At 50.4% G+C, this 23,730-nt stretch overlaps 1 protein-coding gene across 2 annotated transcripts in view; it reads right to left on the bottom strand.

The window, feature by feature from the left end:
- Positions 1–8,733: 8,733 nt before the first annotated feature.
- The window catches only part of OLFM1 (olfactomedin 1), a 29,749-nt gene continuing 14,752 nt past the window's right edge, over positions 8,734–23,730 (bottom strand). For both annotated transcript variants that reach the window (XM_062641469.1, XM_062641468.1), the window contains exons 3-6: positions 21,376–21,531; positions 18,730–18,949; positions 13,549–13,655; positions 8,734–10,485 (exon numbers count right to left, since the gene is read on the bottom strand). In XM_062641469.1, coding sequence (XP_062497453.1) covers positions 9,811–10,485; positions 13,549–13,655; positions 18,730–18,949; positions 21,376–21,531 — 1,158 coding nt within the window. In that variant the 3' untranslated portion in view covers positions 8,734–9,810. The remainder of the gene's footprint in view (positions 10,486–13,548; positions 13,656–18,729; positions 18,950–21,375; positions 21,532–23,730) is intronic.

Here is a 23,730-nt window from a genome sequence, read left to right as displayed (position 1 = left end):
GCCCACGCGGTCACGTTCCGAGTGATGCAAGGCTGAATGACAGTTTTACACCCAGAATCTGGCTTCATTTTTCATCAATGTTTTCATATAACGTTGCCAATATCACATTATAAAGAAAATGCATGACTCTGTCAGCCAGATGTCTGCACTCCAGCACGTTCATTGGCAGCCAGCAATTCCTCCTGGCTCCGGAGGGGTGCTGCCCACCTATTCCTGCTCCAGCAGCGCGATGGGTGGGAAGCACAAAGCAGGTGCTGATGCCCAGGGCACGGTGCAGGACACGGTGATTCTTCCCAGCTTTCTCTTGCTTTCACTTGGGCAGGATTCTTTTCCTGGCAGATGGGAGTGGGTTGCAGCATTATTTGATTACTACCTATTTATGGCAGTCCCACAATATTCTGCTCCACCAGGGCAAGAAGCCATTTGCAGGGGGTTGGACATGTGAGTGGGAAGTTGTCATGAGTTGCTTTTCTTCAGCCCAGTGATTATGCAAGAGAAGATGGAGTGTCCAACCTGCAGCATGAGGCTGCAGAGATGGGTCTCTTAGAGGGGCAGGGATGGACGTGCCATCCCCAGCAGTGTCTGGTGGGACAAGGTGTCCTGCCTGAGGATGGAGGTGACAAACCACCATCCCTGCATCACTCAGCACTTCACGGGAGTTGTAGTCTGCTCCCATCTCTTCATTGAGCCTAGCTTACTGCCAGACTTTGCTACTCCAGATGCAGATGGGTTTAGGGCTTGGAAGAAAGCTTCTTTACATCTGTATTTTCAGTGAAAAACTGTGATTTAGCAAGGAAAAGGAGAGAGATAAAAGCCTGGCTAACCTGGCACTACAACCATTGCCTGTTGAACTCCCCTTGCAAAGCAGCCTTCTGCAAACAAACACCTCCATTACAAGCAGTTAAATGCCTCCCCGGGGTAAAAGCTCCAAGAGAACAGTCCCTGCTTCAGCCCAGGAGTGTATTCAGTAGAAAGAGAGCTTCCCAAGCCTTTGCATGGCTCTGGATGTCCCCTGAACTCCCAGCCCAGTGACTGAACCCCACTGCCCATGGGAGCAGCTGGGAGGGTTTAGCAGGGACTCGCCTGGCTCCAGACATGACACTTCAAAGCAAACCTCTCCCTGTACCTGGGGCTGCCGCTGTTATTACTTCCACAGCAGAGACAATGTGATTTATCAAAGGTTTCTTATTTCCCAGTGGTTCATCCAGTGCTCTTTGTGTGGGGAAGATAAACTGTCTCATCATTGCCCCGGCTCCAGTCTTCAGTTGCTCTGTGGTGACGGTGACATGCTGACATTCTGGTCTGCTCTGATACAAAGACAACAATAAAAAGAGGGGAAAGAGGAAAGGCACCAAGTGCAACTCTGGTGCTAACTCCAAAATAACATCATCCCGGCCTTTCCTCGGACACCAACACACACATGTGTGACTGGAGTCACTGGAGGCAACGTGATGGCACGTGTGGTGCTGTCTGCATGCATACAGGAAATTGTGGGGGTTCAGGGTGGTCCATGCATGCTCCCAGCTTTGCCTACCAGGGGCTGCGCACCCAGAGCAGCATCTTCTGCTCAGGCTGGGGGTGCTTGGGATGCAGTGATGGGTGTGAGATGGGGTCACACACAGCCACGACACTCTGTCACCTGTTTGCGAAGTGGCACTTGGTATGTAGGGCATAAGCTCCCCAGAAAACACTGGGAGGTTTTGATGCTGTCATTAAGTGAAGGAATAACATGACCAGATGCTCTGAAAGAGACTCCTGGATTCATCAGTGAACAACAGAGAAGCCACAATGATTGAACATATGAGAGAGTGAAAGGCAACAGAGGATTAATTTCAGCGCTTCATTAGGGTACCTCTAATCTTCGCCTTCATCCTGATCTTCCTTCTCTTCCCCTCCCTAGATTGTCCACATGTGCTTCCAGAGAGCATCCTTCAGGGAAGAGGGAGGTGTGAGATATGCCAATGTTTATTTTAACAGCTCCTTTTTTAGGGCTCTGCTGTGAACACGCTCCTCCTGTTGAATGGGCTTGTTGCTATGGGATGAAGTGATCCACGTTCCCCAGTTCTGGACTGTTTCTCCTCTCTACTTACACTCAGCTCTCATTCCTTGTCAAAGGACACCCTTGGGTGCAACAGTGCCTTGGCTGTGTGGTCTCATGGAGTGCCCTGCCCTGCTCCTACATTCCTGCTTCCAAGGAATTAACTAGCACCCACTGGATTGATGTTCAGGCTCCTGCCATGAGGAGGCAGAGCCCAGACTCAGGCTCGGGCCAGGTGGGTGTTTAACAGAGTAGAGCACTTATGATATTGATGTAATAGATGGGAATTACAATATTAATTCTGCATTTAACAGTTCAAAATACAAAACACATCAGAGCAACACCGGACTCAGGCCTGGCAGCCTGGCTCAGCAACAGCAGCGACTGCTGCATGCTGTCAGCAGAGAGCATTACAGCGCCTAACACAGTCCCTTAGATACCATCACCCCCAGGACAAATGACTTCCTGACCCCGAGCTGACAGCCATCGTGTGCGAGGGCCGATTGCCCTTCCACAGGTTTTATCCCGTCTGGTTTAGCTGCAGAAGCTGTTTTCATGCCAATGGCTGGAACGTTTTACAGCTCTTTACCCGGCCGGGGCTCCTGGCCCTGGCTCCCAGCCGGGACACAGCAGCACCACACTCATCACCACTGCAGTGAGCAGGAACAGGAACATCTGGCAGTGGCAGAGCAGCTTCTCTTCACTGGCATTATGCTAACACAACAACTGTGGCTGGTAATTTAAAGTCTGACAGTTTCTCCTCTGCAAAACGCAGGTTTATGGAGCTTTCGAAAGAAAATGTTCTGGCTAAAACCTGGGCACTGAGCCCTGCTCACTCAGAGCAGCTCATCCTCTGCCTTACTGCCGCAGCGGCTCTGCTCCAAGCACCTGCACTTGAGTGGTACCATGTTAGGTACGTCTGGATGCTCAGCAGAGACCCAGGATCTCCTGCAGAATGGCCTGTGCTTCCAGAGGCTGGTTTCCTTCCCAGGGATGGGTGGGAAGTCTGCAGAGAGCCAGCACCCAGACCTGTGTCCAGCAAAGGAGACAGGCACTCAAACCTGGCCCGGTATCATCATCGCCATCTCTGCTGTAGTAGAGGATCACAGCCCCGGTTTGTTCCATTCACTGCAAGCCTCAAATGCCTCTGGCCCCTGCTGCATCCATGATTTGTGCTGATTCTTCAGGGGAAACGATAAAAAGAAGAAACGTGGAAGTCCGGAAACATCTCTCGGCTCCTGTCTGAGCATCACAATGTGCTGTGCTGCCTGTGCATTGACAGCTGAAGGCTTCCAGCTCTGGAGCACTGTGGGCAAAAGGATAGCTGGGTTGAGAGCACAAATATTTCTGCTCAGAGGCAGTGGGCCTGACCTAGCACCTTTTCCTCAGGCTGACCTAACACCTAACACCTGATTGCAGGGCACACCTGAGCCTCATTCCTCACAGCGCCGCTGGAATCCCAGCTCCCAGATCCCACTCTGTGCCCCTGGGTCGTTCTCACCTTGGCACTCCAGATCCAGCCTTTCGTCCTCCTCTGAATACATTTGCTCCCAGGTTATCCCATGCTTCTGCTTCCTCATCCTGCAAAGCAGAGCCAAGTGTGTGATGCCACCAGTGTTCTCCCTCCTGCAGCTGAGCTGAGCTGACTGCCCTATGCCCAGGGCCAGGATCACTGGAAGTTCCTCCTCAGCTCCTAATTTAAAGTCCCAGCACAGTGATCCAGGCTCACCCTTGCGGCTTCACACTGTAGAACAGCAATAAAACTTAATTGAATGCCTCCTTCCAAAGGAGGCCTGAATGTCAGCCCCTCTGAGCGACGCTTCGCAGCCCCGCTGTGTCTGCTTGATTATGGCACTCCATGGCCAATGTGATGGGGAAAGGAGACTGCTCAGGAAGCGTTTTAACATTCATTCAGAGTGACAGTGCCCTCGTGCAACATGGCTGGTAAATGCTAAATTGCCACAGATGGCAGATTCTTGTTTCCTGTCCCCGAGGTCCCTTGCTTGTGTTGCTGGGGGCTGGGTGTGCGTGCTTGAGGAAGGACCCACGTTGCAGCTGCAGGTGCTCAGCTGCATGTAGACACCTCGCTTTTTGGTGCTCGGAAGGTGCAAAACATGGGGAAGTGCTCACAGAAGGGCAGGGAAAAGTGATGCTGAATTGGTGAGGTCTGTAAAAGCCAGCTCAAAAAGCCATAAGGAGGGTGAGAAAGAGCTCAGCCTGCATCTGGCAAGAGGGAGCTCATATGCTGCAAAGCAGCCCCAGAGCTTGGAGGATGCTGAGGGGCAGGAGGAAGCAGCATCCTCTGGACAGCCACAGTAGCAGAGTGGCTGGAGGTGGTCCTAAGCACCTGCCTGGGTGTCAGAGCTGACGCTCTGGGATGCTGCTTTCCATCCCAGACCAATGCTCTTTCTCCTCTTGGAGGACAGCAGAGCCTGGTGCCTGGAACTGCCATGGAGAATTCCTTATGTAATCACTCCTTTGCATGTCTCTTTCCGTGTCTTTTTTGGTTTTATTTGACAGATTTGCTTAAAAACCGGCGTGGGAATACAAATGACATGTTCAATACAGATCAGCTCATGGCTTTACAACATCCCGAAGAGCAGAAGCACCACAGTATCACAAGTCATCGGCGCAGGCTGAGATCAGAAAGGCCAGCGCAGGTCTCTCTGGCACGGTGCTGTTTGTCATGGCCTGCACTGATCCCTGCTCACAGCTCTGTGCGCACCAAACCGCTTCCCTTGGTCGGCTCCCCCCGGTGATACACGTCCTCCTACAGTGATTATACAACATACCCTTAACGGCTGCGAACTCAAACAGCCTGGTGCACCTGGGGACTATTTTGCAGGAGGAGGAAGCTCTTTGGGGTTAGTTAAAGCTTTGTGAGCCCGTGCCTGTTGTGCTGCAGATAAGCTGCATCCTTCCTTTGTACTCGTTGGATGTGATGTGAAGGTGGCCATCCCTTCCAAAAGGCTTGGGAACCATTTTAAGAACCAAATCCCCCTCCAGATCAGCAGAGCCATTGCTGCTCCCCTTTGCTTCCCTTTTGGAATTGCTCAATCAGCCACCCACCTCCTCCTGGCTTTGGCCACTACAGTAGATCAGGCCATAGACTCATTGAGGTGGATCCTGTATGGCTCCGTGCTTCATGGGAGAGACCCATTTTTCTTCTGTGTCCATATCTGGGAGCTGCATTTCTCCAGCTAGCAGCTTGCACAGCACAGTGGATATAATCCGTGCCCATCTGGCTTTTATTTATTCCTGACAGGCCTAATCCTGCAGCGTGCTGTTGGGAGGAGCTGAGCCTTGCAAGCTCCTTATTCACCCCTGAGGAAACAGAGGGGCTCAGCACCTACCATCCTCGGGTAGGAGCACATCCAGGATAAATTAATACAAAGAGAGATGTGTACATTTGTTTTTACAGTGCTGTAAAAGCAGAGTTATTAGGAAATCAGCATGTAATTGCCCTCTTAATGACTCTTTCCCTTCTGCACTCATTCAGAGGCATCTCTATTGTATCAGGTATAAAAAGAGCAGCTTCATTGACATGGTTTATGACTTTATCAAACCCAGGGCTTGCACATGAGGAGCTACCAGCTCCCCAGCCGTCCCTCCCCAGTGAAGGCAACGTGCGTTTTGGGGCAGGTCCAAGGCGATCTGTCAACACAAAGCGTTAAAAGGCTCACCAATCCTAAAAAGTTTTAATTGGAAACTCAACCAATTGCTTTGCCGTGGTTTAATGCTCCAATATGGAGCTCTCAGATAATGAGCAGCTAATTAAGGGGCCAGGATTCATTTTTTCATGATAACTGTCTCCATATGGGCTCTGCATTCGGTGCTTGCAGAACTAATGAAGGTCACAGGAGGAACAGCAAAGGAAGAAAGGAACATTTTTAGCTCTTGGTGTGATGATGCTAAGCAACAGCCAGGATTGCTGCCTGGCTTTTGGGCCAGGTGCTAAGCTTCATTTAATTCAACAGGACAGTCTGTGTAAGCACCGTGGTTGCATTTCACAGCCCACTGCTGCTCCCATGGGCTTTGCCACCGGTGGGGGGAAAGATGAGCTTCAGCTCCTGTACGTGAGCCCCAGTCACTCACATTGATAGGCATGGGCTGGAGAATGACAAAGCGCCACGATGATGAGGCACTGGGAGCTGCTTTGCCCGTGGTCTGAGCTGACACCGTGCACAGCCACGCTGTAGTCATGTCCCACCATGGCCAAAACCTGGGAAGGGGTCCTCTGGGGGGGGCACAAGGGCTCCAGGGAATGGGGCTGGCTCAGAGCAAAGGATAGAAAAGGGCCATGGTTTGGTGAACTGCAAGAATGAGAACAAGCCCCAGCTGATACCCTGCGCATCCCAAGGCAGGTGTGAACCAGCTGGAGAGCATTGGTTCATCTGACTCAAAGGATGAAGGAACAGCAAAATCAAATCTCTCTACTTACAAACGGTCCTGGTTTCAGCTGGGGTAATGTTCTTCCACGACAGCTCGGCTATGGAGCTGGGACTCGGCACGGATAATAGGGCTGGGAGCAGAGCCTGGCTCCTGCATCAAACCAGAAAGCTCACAAACATCAACTGCAGTGCTTTCAAACTAATCCCTTGTAAAATATTAACACCACATAAACACACATACAAAAGTGTGGTCAGACGCTTCGCTGAAGTAACTCGCTGACTCCCACGGCTAAATTTGCCTCATGGACCAAATAGGTAAATCACAGGCTACAGAAAGCAATCCTCTGGGATGTGCTTGTCTTTGAATGGCTCATCCACTTGAAAAGTAATACATACCATTAAGTATATGACCATATGGCATCCGTTTATAGAACATTGCACTACAGGCAAATAGGAGCAAGGTACACCCCTTAAAGTGCTTTTCTCATCTCATTAACTTTGGGTCCACGTTACAGAAAAGCTTCTCTGTCTTTGTTGTGTTCAAGGACGTTTTGTGCTGTTGAGTCTTGTCTTAAATGAATTGCACTAGGAAAATGAGAATCTAAAAGTAGCAGTGCCCTAAAGCAAACAGCATTATTTTGCCTTTCTGTAATTCAATTTATTTTTGCAGATCAATGTTTTGAAGCAAACGTGTTCTTTTGTCCTCAGATCTTGCCTAATGACAAAGCTGACTTTGGGTAATTTGGCACAGGGAGTGCTTCGGTAGCAGCGTGCCTGGCTGGGCTGGCGGCACATCCAGGTGATGCTCTGCCGTGTCCATGTGAAACACCTCCCCAAAACCAGACACATGAGCTGGGACAATCCTCATGAACACCCACAGAGGTCTTAGAGAAGAACTGTCTGGTGCCCAGAGCGATCAGCACAGCTCCATGGGTAGGGCCAATAATCTGCACCAAGAAACAATTCAGTGTGTGGTACCTGACACCAGCCCTGGTTCAGAACTCCAGCAAGATGTGTGAGCATCACCCCGGTGTGCTTGAGGTGCTGGGCTCTTCCAGTTGCCTGCAAAGCCCAGCCCTGCTGTAGGCATCGGCGCCTGTCCCATCGACTGCAGCAGTAGCTGGATCCAGCTTTACATCTGATAAACCCAGCGTGCTCTCCTTAAATGAGTTGGCACTGAAGAAACACATTAATTAAATAGAAATGACTGCAGGGGCCTTACAGCTTTTTGGCTTAACAGATTTCTCTTGTGCATTGAAGATCAATACTGCTGCCAATTACACCATGGGTCTCTATCCCCCTTTTTTAGCTTCTTGGAGGGAAAAGCACTGCTATATATTGAAAATCGCCACAAACCTGGCAGTCCAGAGCTTTGGAAACACGATGTGTAGCGCAGAAACGGGTCCTCAGAGAGCTGTCCCCATTCTGGATGCAGCCAGCATTTCAGGAAGAGGAGTAGTGGTGATGACACAGGGCAGCATCTTAAACCTGTGCAACTGGCTCAGACATCTGCATATGGAGGTTCATTTGTTGATTGTGGTTTAATCCGGCTGTGGGAAACTATAGATAGGATCATTTCAAGGTGTGTGCTGCTGTACTGCAGCATCCTGCAATGCTGTGAGGCCCCTGCTTTGGCAGAAACGAGAGGAGTGGTTATGTTGAGTGCTCAGGCCCCAACAGTACCAGTTGCTCACCAGAGCAGGCATCGCTGTGCTAGATGCATTAAATAAAGGGAGGGTTTTGCTAGCATGAGAGTGCAGCAAATTCAGGATGAGCAGCACCCTAAGCATCTGAGAAGGAAAACAACTCGATGGCACCCAGCAGTCCAAGGCTCCGTGTCTCCAACTCTAATGAACAGGACAGACACCACCATTTCCTCCTGTTGTAGCCCTGATGCCAATAGCTGTCACCCCCCGACCCCACTCACACAGGGAAGAGGCTGAGCAGAGCAATGCCAGCAGCCGCAGCCCACACCAGCAGGCAGCAGCAGCACAAGAATCTTCTCTCCTTGAAGGAGCATCCGTGAGGCGATCCCGCTGCAGGAGCCCTGCAGAGCAGAGCCAAACCCTCCATCCTCCCAGCCCCAGCAACTCGCTGCCGGCCCTCCTGGCAGCGGCTGCCCATCGAGGGGGTCGGAACGAGATGATCCTTAAAGTCCCTTCCAACCCAACCATTGTGTGATTCCATGAATACTCAACTCAAGGTGTAAAGGAAGTCAGGATGACTGCTTCACCGTTACCCCCAAGCCCCCGCGCTAATCCCTGTTACCCCTCTTGGGACAGAGAAGACAATGATCAAAGCAAGGAAGCCTCCTAATATTTTTATTGTTCCTTAGGTAACTGTGGATAGTACAAAGTTTTCCTCTTAAAAAAAAATTAATTACCTTCACGTTTCCATAACCAGGGCTTCCCATGGGAACCCGATGCCACAGGATTTCCACAGAAGCCATTTCCAACCACCATAATGCTATGTAGATAGTATAACAGTAAGAGAATATTCCTGTAATTATCAACATGAAATTGGTTATCTGTGTATAAGGGTGAACACTGATCTTTTTTTTTCTTTTTAGAAACAAAACCATCATTTATTAATCCAAACTACATCATTGCATTTACAACATTCATTGCATAAACTGGACATACAAAGTTTTGCCACCTCTGGTAAATAACAGACATACATTATACAATATATTTGCTGAATACATAAGTTCAAACAATATGGGTACAACAACTTGTTCATAATACATACTTAAACCATCGTGTTTAATAGTTACTAAGACACAGATCCATGAGCTACTTCGGGTCTCAGCACAGTTAATCTAAGTGACAAGAACACAGTTGAGAGACAGTAGCTGCAATGGAAGGCGAAGAAAACTAACCTGTGATAGGTCTTGTTCAGACAGCGAGCGCTCCTCACGGGTCAGCTTCTTCTGCTTCGAGATACAAATCACACATCCATCACAGCTGACCGGGACGGGGGAATGTCCATGCAACCCACACACAGAAGAGAGCGAGTCTCCCAAGGATAAACCTTCAACAGTCATTGCCTTACTTTAGTATGTACTATAGGTTTGCTATCGGAACAGAAACAAAACAAAACCCAGACTGAAGTGGTTCTTTAAGTGCAGTTCCAGCTGCAAGTACATGGTTATTCGTGAGTCCATAACACAGGGCCAGACTTCTAGAAATGTAGAGGTAATGCTGATCTGTCGGGTTGATGCTGAATAATCCTCCGTGATGTTGGTATTAATTTTGGCAGCTGTTTATATGTTTACTTATTTAAAGAGTGTTTTCTCCACATTAGTATTCCCTTTCAAATTCATTTCTCCCTTTTCTTTCCTTTTTGTTTCCTTTTCTAAATCAGTTTCTAAAGAAGGATGGACTACAACTCGTCAGACCTGATGACGTGGAAGAGGGTGACATTGTAAAGTATTTGGTGCCCGTTGTTCCAGGCATAGAGGGCCCGATCCTTGGGGTTGTAGTCCAACATGGAAATGTGTGAGTACTTGTTTTGGAAGGGGATGTCGATGTACTCGTAGGTGGAGGCGTTGGTCTGGTAGGCGTAGTGCACCTTGGTACCTCCCGAGTAGCCGTTGGTGACGTAGAGCGTGCCGCAGATGATGAAGGCCTCCCCGGCGCTGCGTTTCGGGTAGCTGGTGTTCCAGGTCTGGAGGCTCTGCAGGGTGTTGGGATCCAACTTGCTGATGACGATGTTGCCCGCGTTCTGGTTGGTGGCGTAGACGGCCCACAGCCCGTTCTCATCCACCATGAGGTCAATGTCCGAGTGGCCACCCCAGGCGTAGTGGTACATGTTGTTGTAGCCGGCATAATCCAGGCTGCGTGTCTTGAGAATGGTCTCTGTTTTCAAGTCAAACCTGATAATTATGTGGCTTTGGTATTTATTGAAATAGATGGAGCCATTGTAGACCACTTGACCGGTGCCTGACCACGGGTGAGGGAGACGGTGGGAGGTAAAATTGTCAGTATTCATGAAATCTGCCATGGATTTATATTCACGGACAAAGCGGTTGTTGTGGTAGCTGTCCATGTACCAGACCTGGGCGAGCAGCAGAAACACGAGGGGTTAGAAAACAGCAGAGACCCACCTGAGCCCTTTGCACATCACCTGAGAACTGAGTGGGGAGCAAAACCCAGAGCAAGGCATCCAACCCACTGGAAAACGCCTTTGTTCAGTGCCACCTTCACCCAGAAATAAACCCAATTCTTGGAACCCCAAATTAGCCAAGAAATCAACGGAACAGCAAAGCTTCCACGGGGGTAAGCTGGTATCCCCCCATAACATGAGAGCTTTCCTGGGACCTGCTGCGTGACTGGCACCATCCTTCCAGAGGGCAATTAGCATCTTTGGCTAGACCCAGCACATTATGTTGATGCTGCTCTTGCTTCCTGCAAGCCCCATTGTGGCAGCCCCCAGTGAATTATCCCAGCTGCTGTGCAGGACTCCATTAATGTGGCATGCAGAAGCTGTGGATGTAATTGCTCATTGCCAAGGAAATTCAGGCAAAGTCCATATTGGTTTAAAAATCATACACTTCTGCTTCAAAAGCTTAAACCAAGGCCGCTATGAGAGACAAAGCCATCAAAATCCAGCTATCAGGGGATGGGGGAGAGATTTTAGATCATCATTTAAGTGCCAGTTCACTAGGGACGCTGTCTAGACTCCTGAAAGAAAAAGCTTTTGTCATATGAAACCAATTCCGAGGCAAATGGCCAAGCTGTGCAGTTAGTATCAAGAATATCCATTCAGTGAGTGACGTTCTATATGCAGTTACTGCCTACAGATAAAGATAGCTGCTTTCCCTAAAAGCTGGTTAGGCAGGAGAAAAGGTAAATGAAGCAGCAAGAGGGAAGCCTTAAAGGATGCAGATTTGGGTACTGCTGTAGCCCAAACTTCTGCAAATAAACCCATTGGAAAAGCCAATAGTGTTGTCTCTGCGGTGTGGCTGTCTCCGGGGTCCCTTTGGAGAGACATCAGGAGACATTTACACGCTGTGTGTGTGCATGTAAAGACCTTTGGCTGCTGTGTTTGAAAGGCCAAGTGGGGTCTGCAAAACCTTGGTAGGGAACTTGAGCCCTCCATGGTTACCCCCCTGGAAACACTGCAGGGGGGAAGGAACGCCTGGCAAAGGGCTCTGATCCTCACACCTCCACTGCGGGCTGGAGGGTGGCTGCAACAGCACCAGAGAAAACCCAGGTGTTCCAAAGCCCGCAGCAGAGACGTGCCTGCAGCCTGGGAGAGCTCCTGATCCAAGATGTGGTGCTAGGGAGCGTTCCTCACCTTCAACTGAACCAGCTTGGGAAATAACATAAAACCCCCAAGAAAACGGATTGTCCCTCTGCTGCTCCCATTTCATTACCTGGAATTAAAAGAATTACACATGCCAGTGCGTTGTGCTCGGCTTTTAGAGAGGCAAGAGCAGAACCCCATGTCAGAATGCTGGGGCTGCAAGGTGGCAGGGCCCAACAGCTTTGGAGAAGCAGGGACTGATGGATAGCAGCATCTCATCACACGAGCTGGCAATGAGCAACCCCCTCCTGCCAATACCCGTCAATCCCAGCACTCAGCATCCACCCTGCTCCTGCAGGATCACCATTCCCCAGTTGTGTTCAGTGATCTCATGACGTGAACAGATTAATCTATGAACCATCAACCACCTCCTGGGGCTTGGGGACGTAAGATGGATACGATACCCTGCCCACCTCCCCACTCTGCTGGGCAGCCAGTGAAGTTCCCTTAATTGTGTTTCTAATAAGATTCCCAGCACATTTATATATTACATACACACAGATGCTCATGAAGCCTGAGCTACAGTTCTGAGCAAACTGCCTGTCCACTCCCAGGACAAGAATACCCTGCAGAGAAAGTCAGGGGTGAAAAAAACCCTATTAAAAATAGTGCTCTGAGACCAAACTCTCTGAAGATGGGAAGATCTTTAGCATTTGCTCAACCAGCTTCAGCTGCAACAGGCCTGACTCTCCCTTCACAGGTGTATAAATCATGCTAGTGATGAGGGATGCAGCAAGCAGAGCCTGAAGGGGACAGGTCTGTCCCCTCTCCTGAACAAGACATGTGGGTAAAGCCTTCCCATCCCACTTTAGATCAGGATCTTGTTGGTTTAATAACTAATATATGGGCATGTCATGTTGGGAACCAGTGCCAACCAGTTTGCTGCTGGTTCAGAGAAAGAGCCCAATGCTTCAAGTCACTGCTGCTTCATTGCTGTGCATCCATGGGCAAACGGAGCCACCCTCGGGGTGGCTTCTCCAGAGCATCCCTCATCCAGAACATCCCTTGTCCTCCCTTAGCTACAGAAAACTGATCACAGGGCAGAGCTCTCAAAATAGGTGCCCTGATACAGCCCTTGTTGGTGCCTTCATCTTTTGATGGATGCTGCATGCAGGGGGGAATTACCATGCAGCCAAGCTCTGAGGTTTCTGTTTTGTTTTGCTGCCTGCAAATCCTCAGCAAACACTCTGAGATATTTTCCATTCCATCAGTCATGGGAAGCCTGGATTGATTTTCAGCCAGTTATTGGCCTCCTACCTCCTTGGGATCAAAACTGAATGGTCTGAATGGAAAAAAAGACCCAAACAATGCAAAACAAATCTCTCTCTGGCTGCAGTCTGTTAATTCCTCACAACAATGAAGGAGGAGGATGAAGGACAAATGCAGCCACGTACATTACTGGAGGTGCTGGCAGCAGAAGAGCAGCAGGGACCAGGTCCCTCTGCTAAGCCCTGGCTGCCAAACCCAGACCAGAAACCCAGCACTGGATTTCTCCCTGCCACAGGGGGCACAGACCTCGTGGTGACACTTCTGAGACCATGCACACTCATCACTGCAGTGAGTTTGACCCGCCCTGGGAAGGGACCACTGCACTGGGCTGCTCAGCCCCATCCTCGTTCTCATCCTCCCTGTGGGATCCTCAGCCCCATCCTGCTGCAGAAGAGGCCAGCAGAGCCCTATGAGATGGACTAGAACCTCCCACAGGTTTCACAGGGCACAACCTGGGCTTTGGCGCTGGATGTAATGAGTTTTCAATGACCTCAGCCACATCCCTGGAGGTGGAACACAAAGATGAAGCTGTCATGGTCTTACCTTGTTCTCTCCCTCGGGAGCGAGAGGGTCCGTCATCCACGATCCGAACCTGGACCCCGAGGTTTTAATTGTGATGGGATCACTTATTCCCGTCAGCTTGCCACAAGCTGAAAAAGAGGGCAAGGCTGGTGAGCACCACGTCAGACCACACGGCTCCTTTGGCGGGCCGTCTTTGACAGCCAGCCCCGAAGCCCCGGTGAGGGGCGCCGGAGCCGGCCATCATCACACCACACTGCTCTGCCCCTCTGACGGGCAGCCCTGGGTCTATTTAGTTCGAGGTAATTAGGCCAAGAGCAACCGTGGGATGCTTTTGTTTGTCTCATGCCTCTCAAGAACCAGCTGTCCTTACCACCCAGCCCCAAGCAGGAGCCTTCCTGAAGCAGCCCTGCTCCTAACGTCACACGCAGCAGATGATTCGATGACTCTATGAGAGGTGTTAGTCAGGGTCGAGCAGCCAGGTAGGGAAATCAAGTGAATGCTCTGCTCGTTTCTGCTATAATAGAGTGACACAAAGACAGACGTGCCCTGCTGGAAACATGCATCTGGTACGGGTTATGCAAAGGAGAGAAAAAGAAAAGGTGGGAAATTATGGGCAATAAAAGCTCATCCCTGCAAACAGCATTTACCAGCTTCTGCCATCCACCTTCTTCCTTCCCTACCGTGCCTGCGCACTTCGGAGACACGAAGGAATGCACCAGCCTCCTCCTGCCTCCTGCCTTTTCTGAAGGAGAAGCCTCCTGCAGGCTGGGGCAGGGGAAGGGGTGGTGGGATGGGGTGGCTGCTCCGGGTGCTGGGTGTGCAGGATGAGCTGTGCCATGGCACGGCAGCGCACACGGCCCTGGGGTTCGGTGCAGGTGCTCAAGGCTGGGGCTGCGGGTGGGAGCCCTGGTGGTGCTGCTGAGACAGGGTTAGAGCTCTGCCAGCTCAGGACAAGGTCCTTCTGCTCTGAATCACCAACGTGAATCACAGAACGGTTTGGCTTAGGAGGGACCATTAAAGGTCATCCAGTTCCAACCCCTGCAATGAGCAGGGACACCTTCAATCCGATCAGGTTGCTTAAAGCCCCAGCTAGCCTGGCCTGGAATGCTTCCAGTACACACAGTCCACAGTACCTCTTTGCTGCCTTTCTCCTTAGCCTGTTCTCATTTGACCCTTTATATTCCCGATCACAGCCACGGGACACATCCACCTCCCTCAGCTCTGAGCTGTGGCCAAAGGGATCACCTTAGCCTGAGGCATAAAATAGATGAAGCTATTGTTGATATACACCAGCACAACACGGCCATGGGGACCACCAGTCTTCCCACAGCCTTCAGACACCAGGCAGGTAAAGACAGATCCCATTGGAGAGCAGGGGGCTTCCCTGGCCTCACTGAGACACGACGTTTGGGACCTTATCCTCCTGCTTCGTGCATCCAAAACCTCCCAGCTCCAAAGGAGAGCAAGGTACTGACAAAGGGATGCAATGGGTTACCATAATAAATGCTTAATGTCTTGCCAATTCCCCTAGCAGAGGACCAGCCTTCCTCTAATCACAGACCTGCTCAGCGCTGCCTGCCGTTATCGCAGCCCTGCGCTGCTGTTACTTTATCTCTTCTCTTCTATTTCCCTGGAGAAAAACGTTGGATAAAAGCTCATTGATTTAAAACCAAAACGTTAAAAAGCAGCAGCAGCCGGTGCTGAGGGTGAGCCGGTGCCTGCAATGGTGAGGCTGCAGCTCACATGTGTTTAGCTGGAGGCACATTCACAGCAGCTCTTCAGCAATGCTCTTACACAGGGCAAGGTGTTTCCTTTCTTGGTGTAAATCTACCACAGGCACTCGGATGCCGGGGGGGGAAGTCTAAAATGCATCCTTCAAGGCCTCAAACTGGGACGGCATGACCTGGTGCTCATCCACGAGTCCAGGATCCAGGGAAAGCCTGTGAGCTTCCGGGGCATACATGGGGGACTTGTTCTCATGCCAGTTTCCCTGGACCTGCGGCCCGTGAGGGCCTGCATGTCCCTGCTCCTGGAGAACAGCACAAATCAGCCTCTTCCCAAGTGACCCTCCCGAGCCAGCCTGCCCCCAGCACTGCATACACAGCATCTCCAGGCACACAGCCCCTTCCTCAGCCACACCAGGAATTTTCCATCAGGAGAAGACGCGCTCTGCTCCAGCCAGTTAAAACAAGCGCTCCATCCTCCCAGGATACCAACACCTCCGCTCCATGGTCCTCCTCAGATCCAGCCCACAAGCAGTGTTGAGCAGCTCAGCAGCAGTTTACCCACCAACGCAGCCACCGACACCAGCACCATCTCCTTCTGGACTCCGTGGTTCTGCTCAGGCTGCTGCAGCCAAGCACCTTCCCTGCTGAGGCTTCCCATGAATCTGAGGTTGGATCCCCCTATTACCAGTCCTGGTCCTATCCTTGCACCAGGGCTGTGGGCTGGGATCATCTGTGGGAGCCAGGGAAAGCTCCTGCTATTAGGTTGAATTCCCCCTTGAGCCAAAGAGTGACAACCTCCCGGCTCCTCCACAGAACACTAATGGAAACACTAAAATCCCTGTATAAATAGTGATCTTTAAGAGTGTAAACAGAATAACAGATTGAACATGCCTTTATCCCAGTCACACACACCGGGGTCAGGAGATGTTTTCACTATTGATCCATCAATAATGCCTAGGAAGCCCAAAATGCAAAACAGGACCATCTAAGGAAGATGCTGCTGCACTGTTGAGCCCTGGTGCTTCCCAGAGGGTGGGGAGAGGTGAACCAGGTGGGAACACATCCTTTTCCCTCATCCCATGCTTATTGCAGCAGGTCCCTGATCCTGTTCTGGGCACCTCAAGCTGTACCCTGAGCTCTAGAATGTGAACATACATCAGGTGAGCAGCGTTGCTGCCCGTGCAGAGCAAATCTAAGCTAAAACGTTCCTCTTGAAACACCAGTGAACCTTGCTGAGCAGATAATTTGCAGCAAACAGCAATCCCCAGCAAACAGCCTCATGGTGCAGCAGCCAAGTGTCTGTGAGGTTGTTATCCCAATTTAACTCAATTAACCACCATTTGCACTGGTTTACACTCCGGAGCCATAAACAACATTGGAAATTCAATCTGTGCTGTTTGCTGTCTAGTAACCAAATAAATCACCCGCCCAGGCGAACCCTTGTGAGACTCAGCATCCATCTCCACCACCACCCAGGGGTGCTGCGGTGCCCCAGAGGAGAACCACTGCCCAGACCCATGGTCACAGAGAGGGGAAGAGGAGAAAGAAGGGCCATGGCCAAAAAGCCCAATAAAGCCTCAAAAAGACTCCAAACCCTCCCAAAAGTTTCTAAAAGGAAGTTGCCTGCAGGAGCTCCCCATCAGTCCCCTGGGCTCCTGCCTTGGGTGGAGGATGAGAGGAGGCAATGGGGCAGGACATGCCCCACAGCAGAAGGGGCTAATGGTCCAAGAGCAAACGCTATTTATTTTGAGGCCCTAAATGGTTTGGGAGCTGCTTCCTACAGTCTGCCCCGCGACTGCAGGGGGATCGTCACAGCTCCCCTGGCTCTGCTGGAATCAGCCCCGGCTGGGCAGCTGCACCGCGGCTGCTGGAGAGGGGCTGTGGGGTCCAGGGTGGTTCTGTTAAAGAACCATCCCTGGGAAGGTACTTCTACAGCTCAGACTGAACCCCCTGCTCCTCCTGCTGCTCCCTCTCCCCATCACCCACAGCTCCTCCTCATCTCCAAGTGATGGGCTGAAGGATACAGATGCAGCAGCAGATGGTGCCCAAGGAGTGGGCACCTCTCCTCCCATCACACCCACCTCTGCCTTCAGCAGGGGAGGAACAAGAAAAGCCGTTTGCAGGGCTGTGGGGCTGCTGGGGGGATGCTCTGGTCAACCAGGCACTCCTGGCCATGGTCTCCATCCTTCCTTATCCTACCCACTGCAGGACTGTCACTCCTGAGATGCCTGTGCAGCCCCCCCATGATAAAGCTCCAGGTACCAGGTACTGCTAACACAGAAAGCACCACGTCATTACAACCTCCACCATTTCTGTCCCCAGTAAGGCTTCAGGGTGAAATGCAAGCGGGTTGAGGACAATGTCAGGACTTCCCTGCCACCCACCAGCCCTGTTGCCTTCCCCAGGACCATCATTTCCCTCTCCCAGATTCCAAGTGAGAGGCAGCTTATAAGGAGCACATCAGATGGAAACACACGGGAGGCATCTAGAAACAAGCAAAAGCAATCCCACCAGCAGAGATGAGAGAGAAACAAAGCATTACCTTGCCAAGGATATAGTGCTCAGGAGAGATCTGATCTTCCACGAAGTTACCTGAGTGTAATTTCGTATGTGCTACCAGAACAGAGCGCGGGGCAGCTCATGTGTTTAGATTATCTAAGCCGTGTAACAAGAAACTCAATAACGTGAGGAGAAATTGAATCGAGTCAGAGCTGGGCCAGGGACCAGCGGGGAGGCTTCTGCAGCTGCAGGAGGCAGCACCCACCTTCCCCTTCTCCACTTCTGTTTGGGGTGGGACACTGGGATTAGCTACGCCTGCGTCTCCCCACAACAGACCCAACAGGCTTCAGCCAATTAATGCTCTCTAACTGAGATTACAGATGAATCATGTTTTAGCATCACTGGTGACTTGGCCTGATGGAAGGGGCTCCCCTGGGCAACTGAAAGGATGGGGAGGATTTCCATCCCGCCCCACTACGCCATGCTCTTCTCAATGGGGATTTGCAAGATGCAAAAGGGAAAAGGGAAACCGAGTCACAGCCTGCACACACACACATACACTGCTCAATGTGGTGCATGAGACCTCTGATGTGCCAGGTCCAGCTTGCAACAAGATGGGGCATCGATGCACAAGCCACACGGGTGCATGTGTTTGCTTTGCATAAGCGCATGGACCGCGTCTCACTGCCCGCTTATGCAAACGCTGCAAAACGCCACATGCCCAGCCCAGGGCCTGATCCTGAAGCACTTACACCATGAGCAGCATCGCTCCTGCGAGCAATCCCCAGCAGGACTGCTCCCAGGATGGATGTTACCGATGGCATAAGGATGTTCAGGATCAAACCTGGCTGCACGAGCTCATCCCTTACAGCCAGGCCCAAGGAGATGTCCAGTCTAGCATCTCTGCCTCCAGACGGGATGCGTGGGTTAACACCGATGGTGTTCAGCCAGTGCCACCATGTTGTTCTGAGCCTACCTAATTTTTGCATGCATGCACGAAGCCTTTCTTCAAGATTTGACACTCTGTTCTGAAGCTCTTCGTAGTCATAGGCGCCAATCTCTTCCTGGAGTTCGTTTAGAACTGACGTCAGATTCTGGACCTCCTCTTTAAACTGCAATACCAATTTTGCATCGGCTTTGTACTCTTCCAACACTGGTATCAAAGGCCTAAGTTCCTCCATTTTCGCTTTTATTGCCTGCAAGGTTAAAATAAGCTTGGTTCAGTGCTATGCGTGCAAAAATCTGCAACCCTCTGCCTTGACCTGGTCGCTTCCTACGTGAGTGCAAATGTTCATATCCCACAATCATTATCATTTAAACTAGTTTAATTATTAGTTTGGTCCAAATGATGTATTGGAAAGAACATATTAAACAGGCTGCAGAACACCAAAATATTTGGGAAAGGCCTTTATTTGTCATTTTTAGAATGCAACATCTTAGGGTTACATGCTTCAGATCACATACACAAAGAGCTGTTTTTTGTCGGTTTTTTTCTTTCCAAAAAATAAAAGAAAATAATAAATATATATGCATTGACAAGGGTTTCAAACTATTCATGAAATGCATCTACAATTGCATGCAAAGGAAGATCTCGGTTGGGTGGTTCAAGGTTCCTTAGTGAGATATGGTGCTAATTTGGAAAATAATCAAAAAAATCAATGCATGGTGCAAAATGCTCTGTGGCCCTCTTTTCATGGTTACATGGGAGTGAACTGCTTCTTCAGTCACTGCAGCATTGAAAAAACTTGCTTTTAAGTTAGCCCTGTAAGCAAGAAAATGAAATACTGTTGAGGATCTAGCTCGCTAACCTGCCTTATATAGATAGCCATTCATAGACACATACTCTTACGGACTAGAGAGAGAAAAAAACAACACGAGAGCTCCAAACCACTCACAGTTTAATGCTGGCATTAGCAGAAACAAAATGCTGTGGCTGTTATTTCAAATGGTGCTTTGGCAGCAAATTAGACAAAAAGCCCTGACTGGTTTTCGGCATGCTAGAAGGAACATCAAAATCAAAGCCATGATCGAATTTACTCTGCAGAAATGGAGGGGTTTTATACATCTTTTTTAATGCAATGAAGGCCTCATTTAAAGGCACGCTACACAGCATTTTGTTGAGGATGCTTTGCTCCAGCAGCTAATGAGTAGCCATAAATATGCATGCACCTACCCTTAATGAAGCGTGTTAGATACACACAGCGTACCTGGTGCTGCTCAAACTACTGCACACAGTGGCCAAGCTCCCAGCGGGCAGGGCTGGGACATGTGCCTGTCTGCTGAAGCAGCTGGGGCAGAACGGGACCACAGATTGCTCCTCAGCCTCATCTCTGGCCTTCCTTCCCATCCCCTCCTCTCTGTCATGAGGCTTCTCCTCCTGCTCTTTCCACTTGGGGAATATATTTACTTTCTTATGTACTTGCATTTGCTGGTGCAAGCTCCCTGGCTGGCAGCGGGGAGGATTTAACTCATGGGGATGGAGGGGGAAGAAAATGAACAAGTAAAAAAATAGAAAGGAACTCATGCTTAAATTGGAAAGCTGGTCTTTCCATCCAGACTGCGGAGCTATATTTAGGGTCCTGTGATAACCGGAGATGGGGAGTGGAGGAGGTGGAGTTGGTGAAAAGTTCTAAGAACCTTTTCCGCAGTTTTTGATGATGTACTCTTGGTACTTCAGTATTGAACTGAATTTTTCATTTCAACTAAAAAAGCCCCGATCTGCTTTAAAACACCAGCTGCTGGGGAAGTGCCTGCAAACCAGGGTGAGGACCAGCGGGCGCCTGAGCAAAAACATCCCCAAATTTTACTAGAAATCTTCTCCATTTGGGGTTTTCACGTCTATTAACCCAAAGCATTACTGAGATTTATTATTCCAAATATTGCCAACAGCCTCTTTTGGGCAATTGCATTTGTTCCCAATCAATTTCCTGGAAGTTTCACCACTGTTCCCAATGGTAGCTTCACTGATACCTTCTCATTTGTAGGATACCAGGATAAAACACACAGAACCCATCAGAAGGTGCTGACTCTGCTGCCAACACCATGACTTCAAACTTGGCTGTTTGTACATCCTTGAGATGGGCAGTTTGCCCTGAGGACAGCTACAACAGTGGCACTTTTGGGGTTGATATTTTGATCAGTTGCCCCACTGCTACAACCGCTCTGTGGAGGGAGGTGATTTGGTGACAGCCAGAAATGGAAAGGGAACCCCAGGTCCTGGCTCTTCCCAAGGAATGGGTCCTGGACGTGGCATGGAGAAGGGCTCCCTAGCCATAAAGGTGAACCAACCTCACGCTGACCTCCACCACCCCGGGGTCTCCCTGCAGACCCCCACTGCAGGGAGATCCTACACAGCTGATTGGGCACCCAGGTGGCTTGTAGGTCTGGAATGTACAAATGTAGGCTTTCACCCTATAGAAAAATGTATTGCAGATGATGGAGGATGCGATGCCGCAGCCTGGATCTGGCTGTGCTTCGGATGGGGGGGAGCTGGATGGGTGGATGATGGCCAGCACTGTGTACAACCAGACCAACGGCCACGTGAGCTGATGGGGACACAGTCCTGTGTGCACCCACTAAATCCCTGGCCACAGCTTGGGTAGCAGTTTGAAAGCAGACATACCTTAAACTGCCTTGCCAGGTGCTGCTTGTGGCTTTCTTCCACTTGCTTGAATTTTGATTCCAGTCCCCTCATCTGGTTTTCCATCTTCTCCACGTACTGTAGGTCTCTTTGAGTCCGCCTGTCCAACACCTCTATCGACTGGGACATGTTTTGCACCTGCCAAACGAGAAAGGACTCAGTTACAAGTGCTTCCGCCACAGCGAGGCAGTCCCATCACATACCAATGTTGAACCCTTTTCCTACACAGCCATCAACGTAAAGAGTAACACATCTCTGCATTATTTACTAGTCAATCGATATGACCCATGCTCTAAACCAGAGCAAATTGTGTTCATAAATGTCTATCCTGCCATACTTCAGAGAATAACAATCACATGTGCAGACAGGGGTTATACTCAAGGCTAGAACACATCCCTCATGATGGCCCCACCATCAAGTGAGGAGAGGCTCTCAGCTGAGCAGAAGCACACCTGACTACAAGAAACACTTGGGCTGAGGTGCACATTACCGTTCCTTCATGTATGTAAGTGACACTGATTGCCTAAGTGCAAACTTTACTCCCAGCTAGTAACACTTCATTAGCCAAACAGCCCTACTGCTTATATATACAGCATCTGCCAAACAAATCCAGCTGCAGCTGAGGGCATCCCAGAGCTGGGAAGCACTGCAGGAGCTCCTGCTCCGGGTGGTCCCACTGGAGCCCGGGTGGTGCTGCCGTGTCGGCATCTTTCCTAGCCGAGCGATGCCGCATCCCTGCAGCGCCCATCTGGCCCTGCCGAAGGGATGATGCAAGAGGGTTGGCTGGGCTCATCGTGAGAAAGAGAGCTGAAGGTGTAAGGAAGGGAGGGAAACCATAGCCGGGCTGACCTGATTCTGGAGGCTGGCTGCCATCCCATTTATTAAGATATTCCCTTCTCTCATTTTTCAGCCTAAGAGAAGGTAAAAGCAGCTCTGACATAGGCAGGCACTCGAGCACCTTTTAGCATTAGACAGTAGTGTAATTTAAGGTGTTTATGTCAGGGATGGCTGTATTTGTACCTCACAGGGTTCAACCCACGACCGCTGCCACGTTACCCACAGGAACATGACCGCAGGCATCCGCAGGGATGACGTCTGTTTGGAATGAATCAGGCCCCCCAGCATGCAGCTGCGTCAGGGCCTCACGTTAAAGGCACCCTGGTTCAAGGCTCTTCATCTGTGGGTGTCTGAGCAAAACCCGAACATGAGCCAGCCCCATCCCTACGGATCCGCTCTGAGACACATCCCATAGCCCTTGCTGCCACATCCGCTCCTGTCTCCAGCCTCACCAAAGCCAAGTGCAGGCAGGCTGGGATGGAGAAAGAAGGGTGCAAGTGCAGTATTTCCTCCAGCAAATCCCACTGGGCTGCTGTGACTTACCTCCAGTGACAGAGCAAGGGGACGGCAGGACACGAGCACGCAGCCAGGTCTCGGAGGCTACTTGCTGAAACCAGCACAGGCCAAATGCCAACTCTGGTGTCCGCATCTCCGAAGCGATCAGAACGCCCATTGCTCACACACAACGACAAGCAAACTATTACAGGGAGCTATTAAAAATGAATGGACAACCCCTATTGCAAAGGCCAACAGTGAGGAAACATTCTGAATAACTGCTCCGGGGCTCTAACAGTCCTCCTGAGCAAAGGTGAAGCTATTTTCAGCCTCTAAGTCCAAACGCATCACTCAGAGATGAACCCGTACCCATCCTGCCTACCACCAAGGACCTGCTCAGGGAGGTGTGAGGAGCAGGGAAGGGCAGAACAAGACCCTCTGGGTTTGAACAGGAAAAGAGCAAACCTGAGCTCAGCCCTGGGGTAGAGGAGCTCTCAGCAGACACGGTTGGGTGCCGAGTTACCGGGGCTGGATGGGGAGGATCTTGATGACCTCTCTCCACCCTGAAGCAGGAGAAGGGAAGTTTTACACAAGCATGACTTGTCTGCAGATATTTGTATTCTGGTAATCCAGCCTATCCTGCTGTTAGCCAAGCTGCATCTACACAGCAGAACTGTTCCCATGGCTTGGAATAGGAATGACTCACAGGGATTATACAAAATTGATCTCATTTATTCCACTAATGCCTAACCCCAATTAAAGGGCAAATTGCAAAAGGTTTCTGGTATCTGACCCCACAGGGGCTAAGCCAGGCTGGGGGGGCTCCTTCCACTGCCTCACGGATGGTGGGGAGGCAGAGACATTTCCACTAGGAAATGAATCAGAGTATCTCACTCAGGTTTCTGCTCTGAATCACCTCTGCAGGAGTCAGCCTCTCCCCTGACGGCAGAGGAAAACAGCATCCTCACATGTCTCCAAACAGAGACACCCAAAATAGGCTGCTGT

Source organism: Pezoporus occidentalis, unplaced genomic scaffold (assembly GCF_034315485.1).
Source record: "Pezoporus occidentalis ecotype Australia unplaced genomic scaffold, CSIRO_AGI_Poc_V1 ctg68, whole genome shotgun sequence".
Lineage (NCBI taxonomy): Eukaryota > Metazoa > Chordata > Aves > Psittaciformes > Psittacidae > Pezoporus > Pezoporus occidentalis.
Note: the sequence above shows the minus strand (reverse complement) of the source record. Positions and strands in the feature narration are given on the sequence as shown.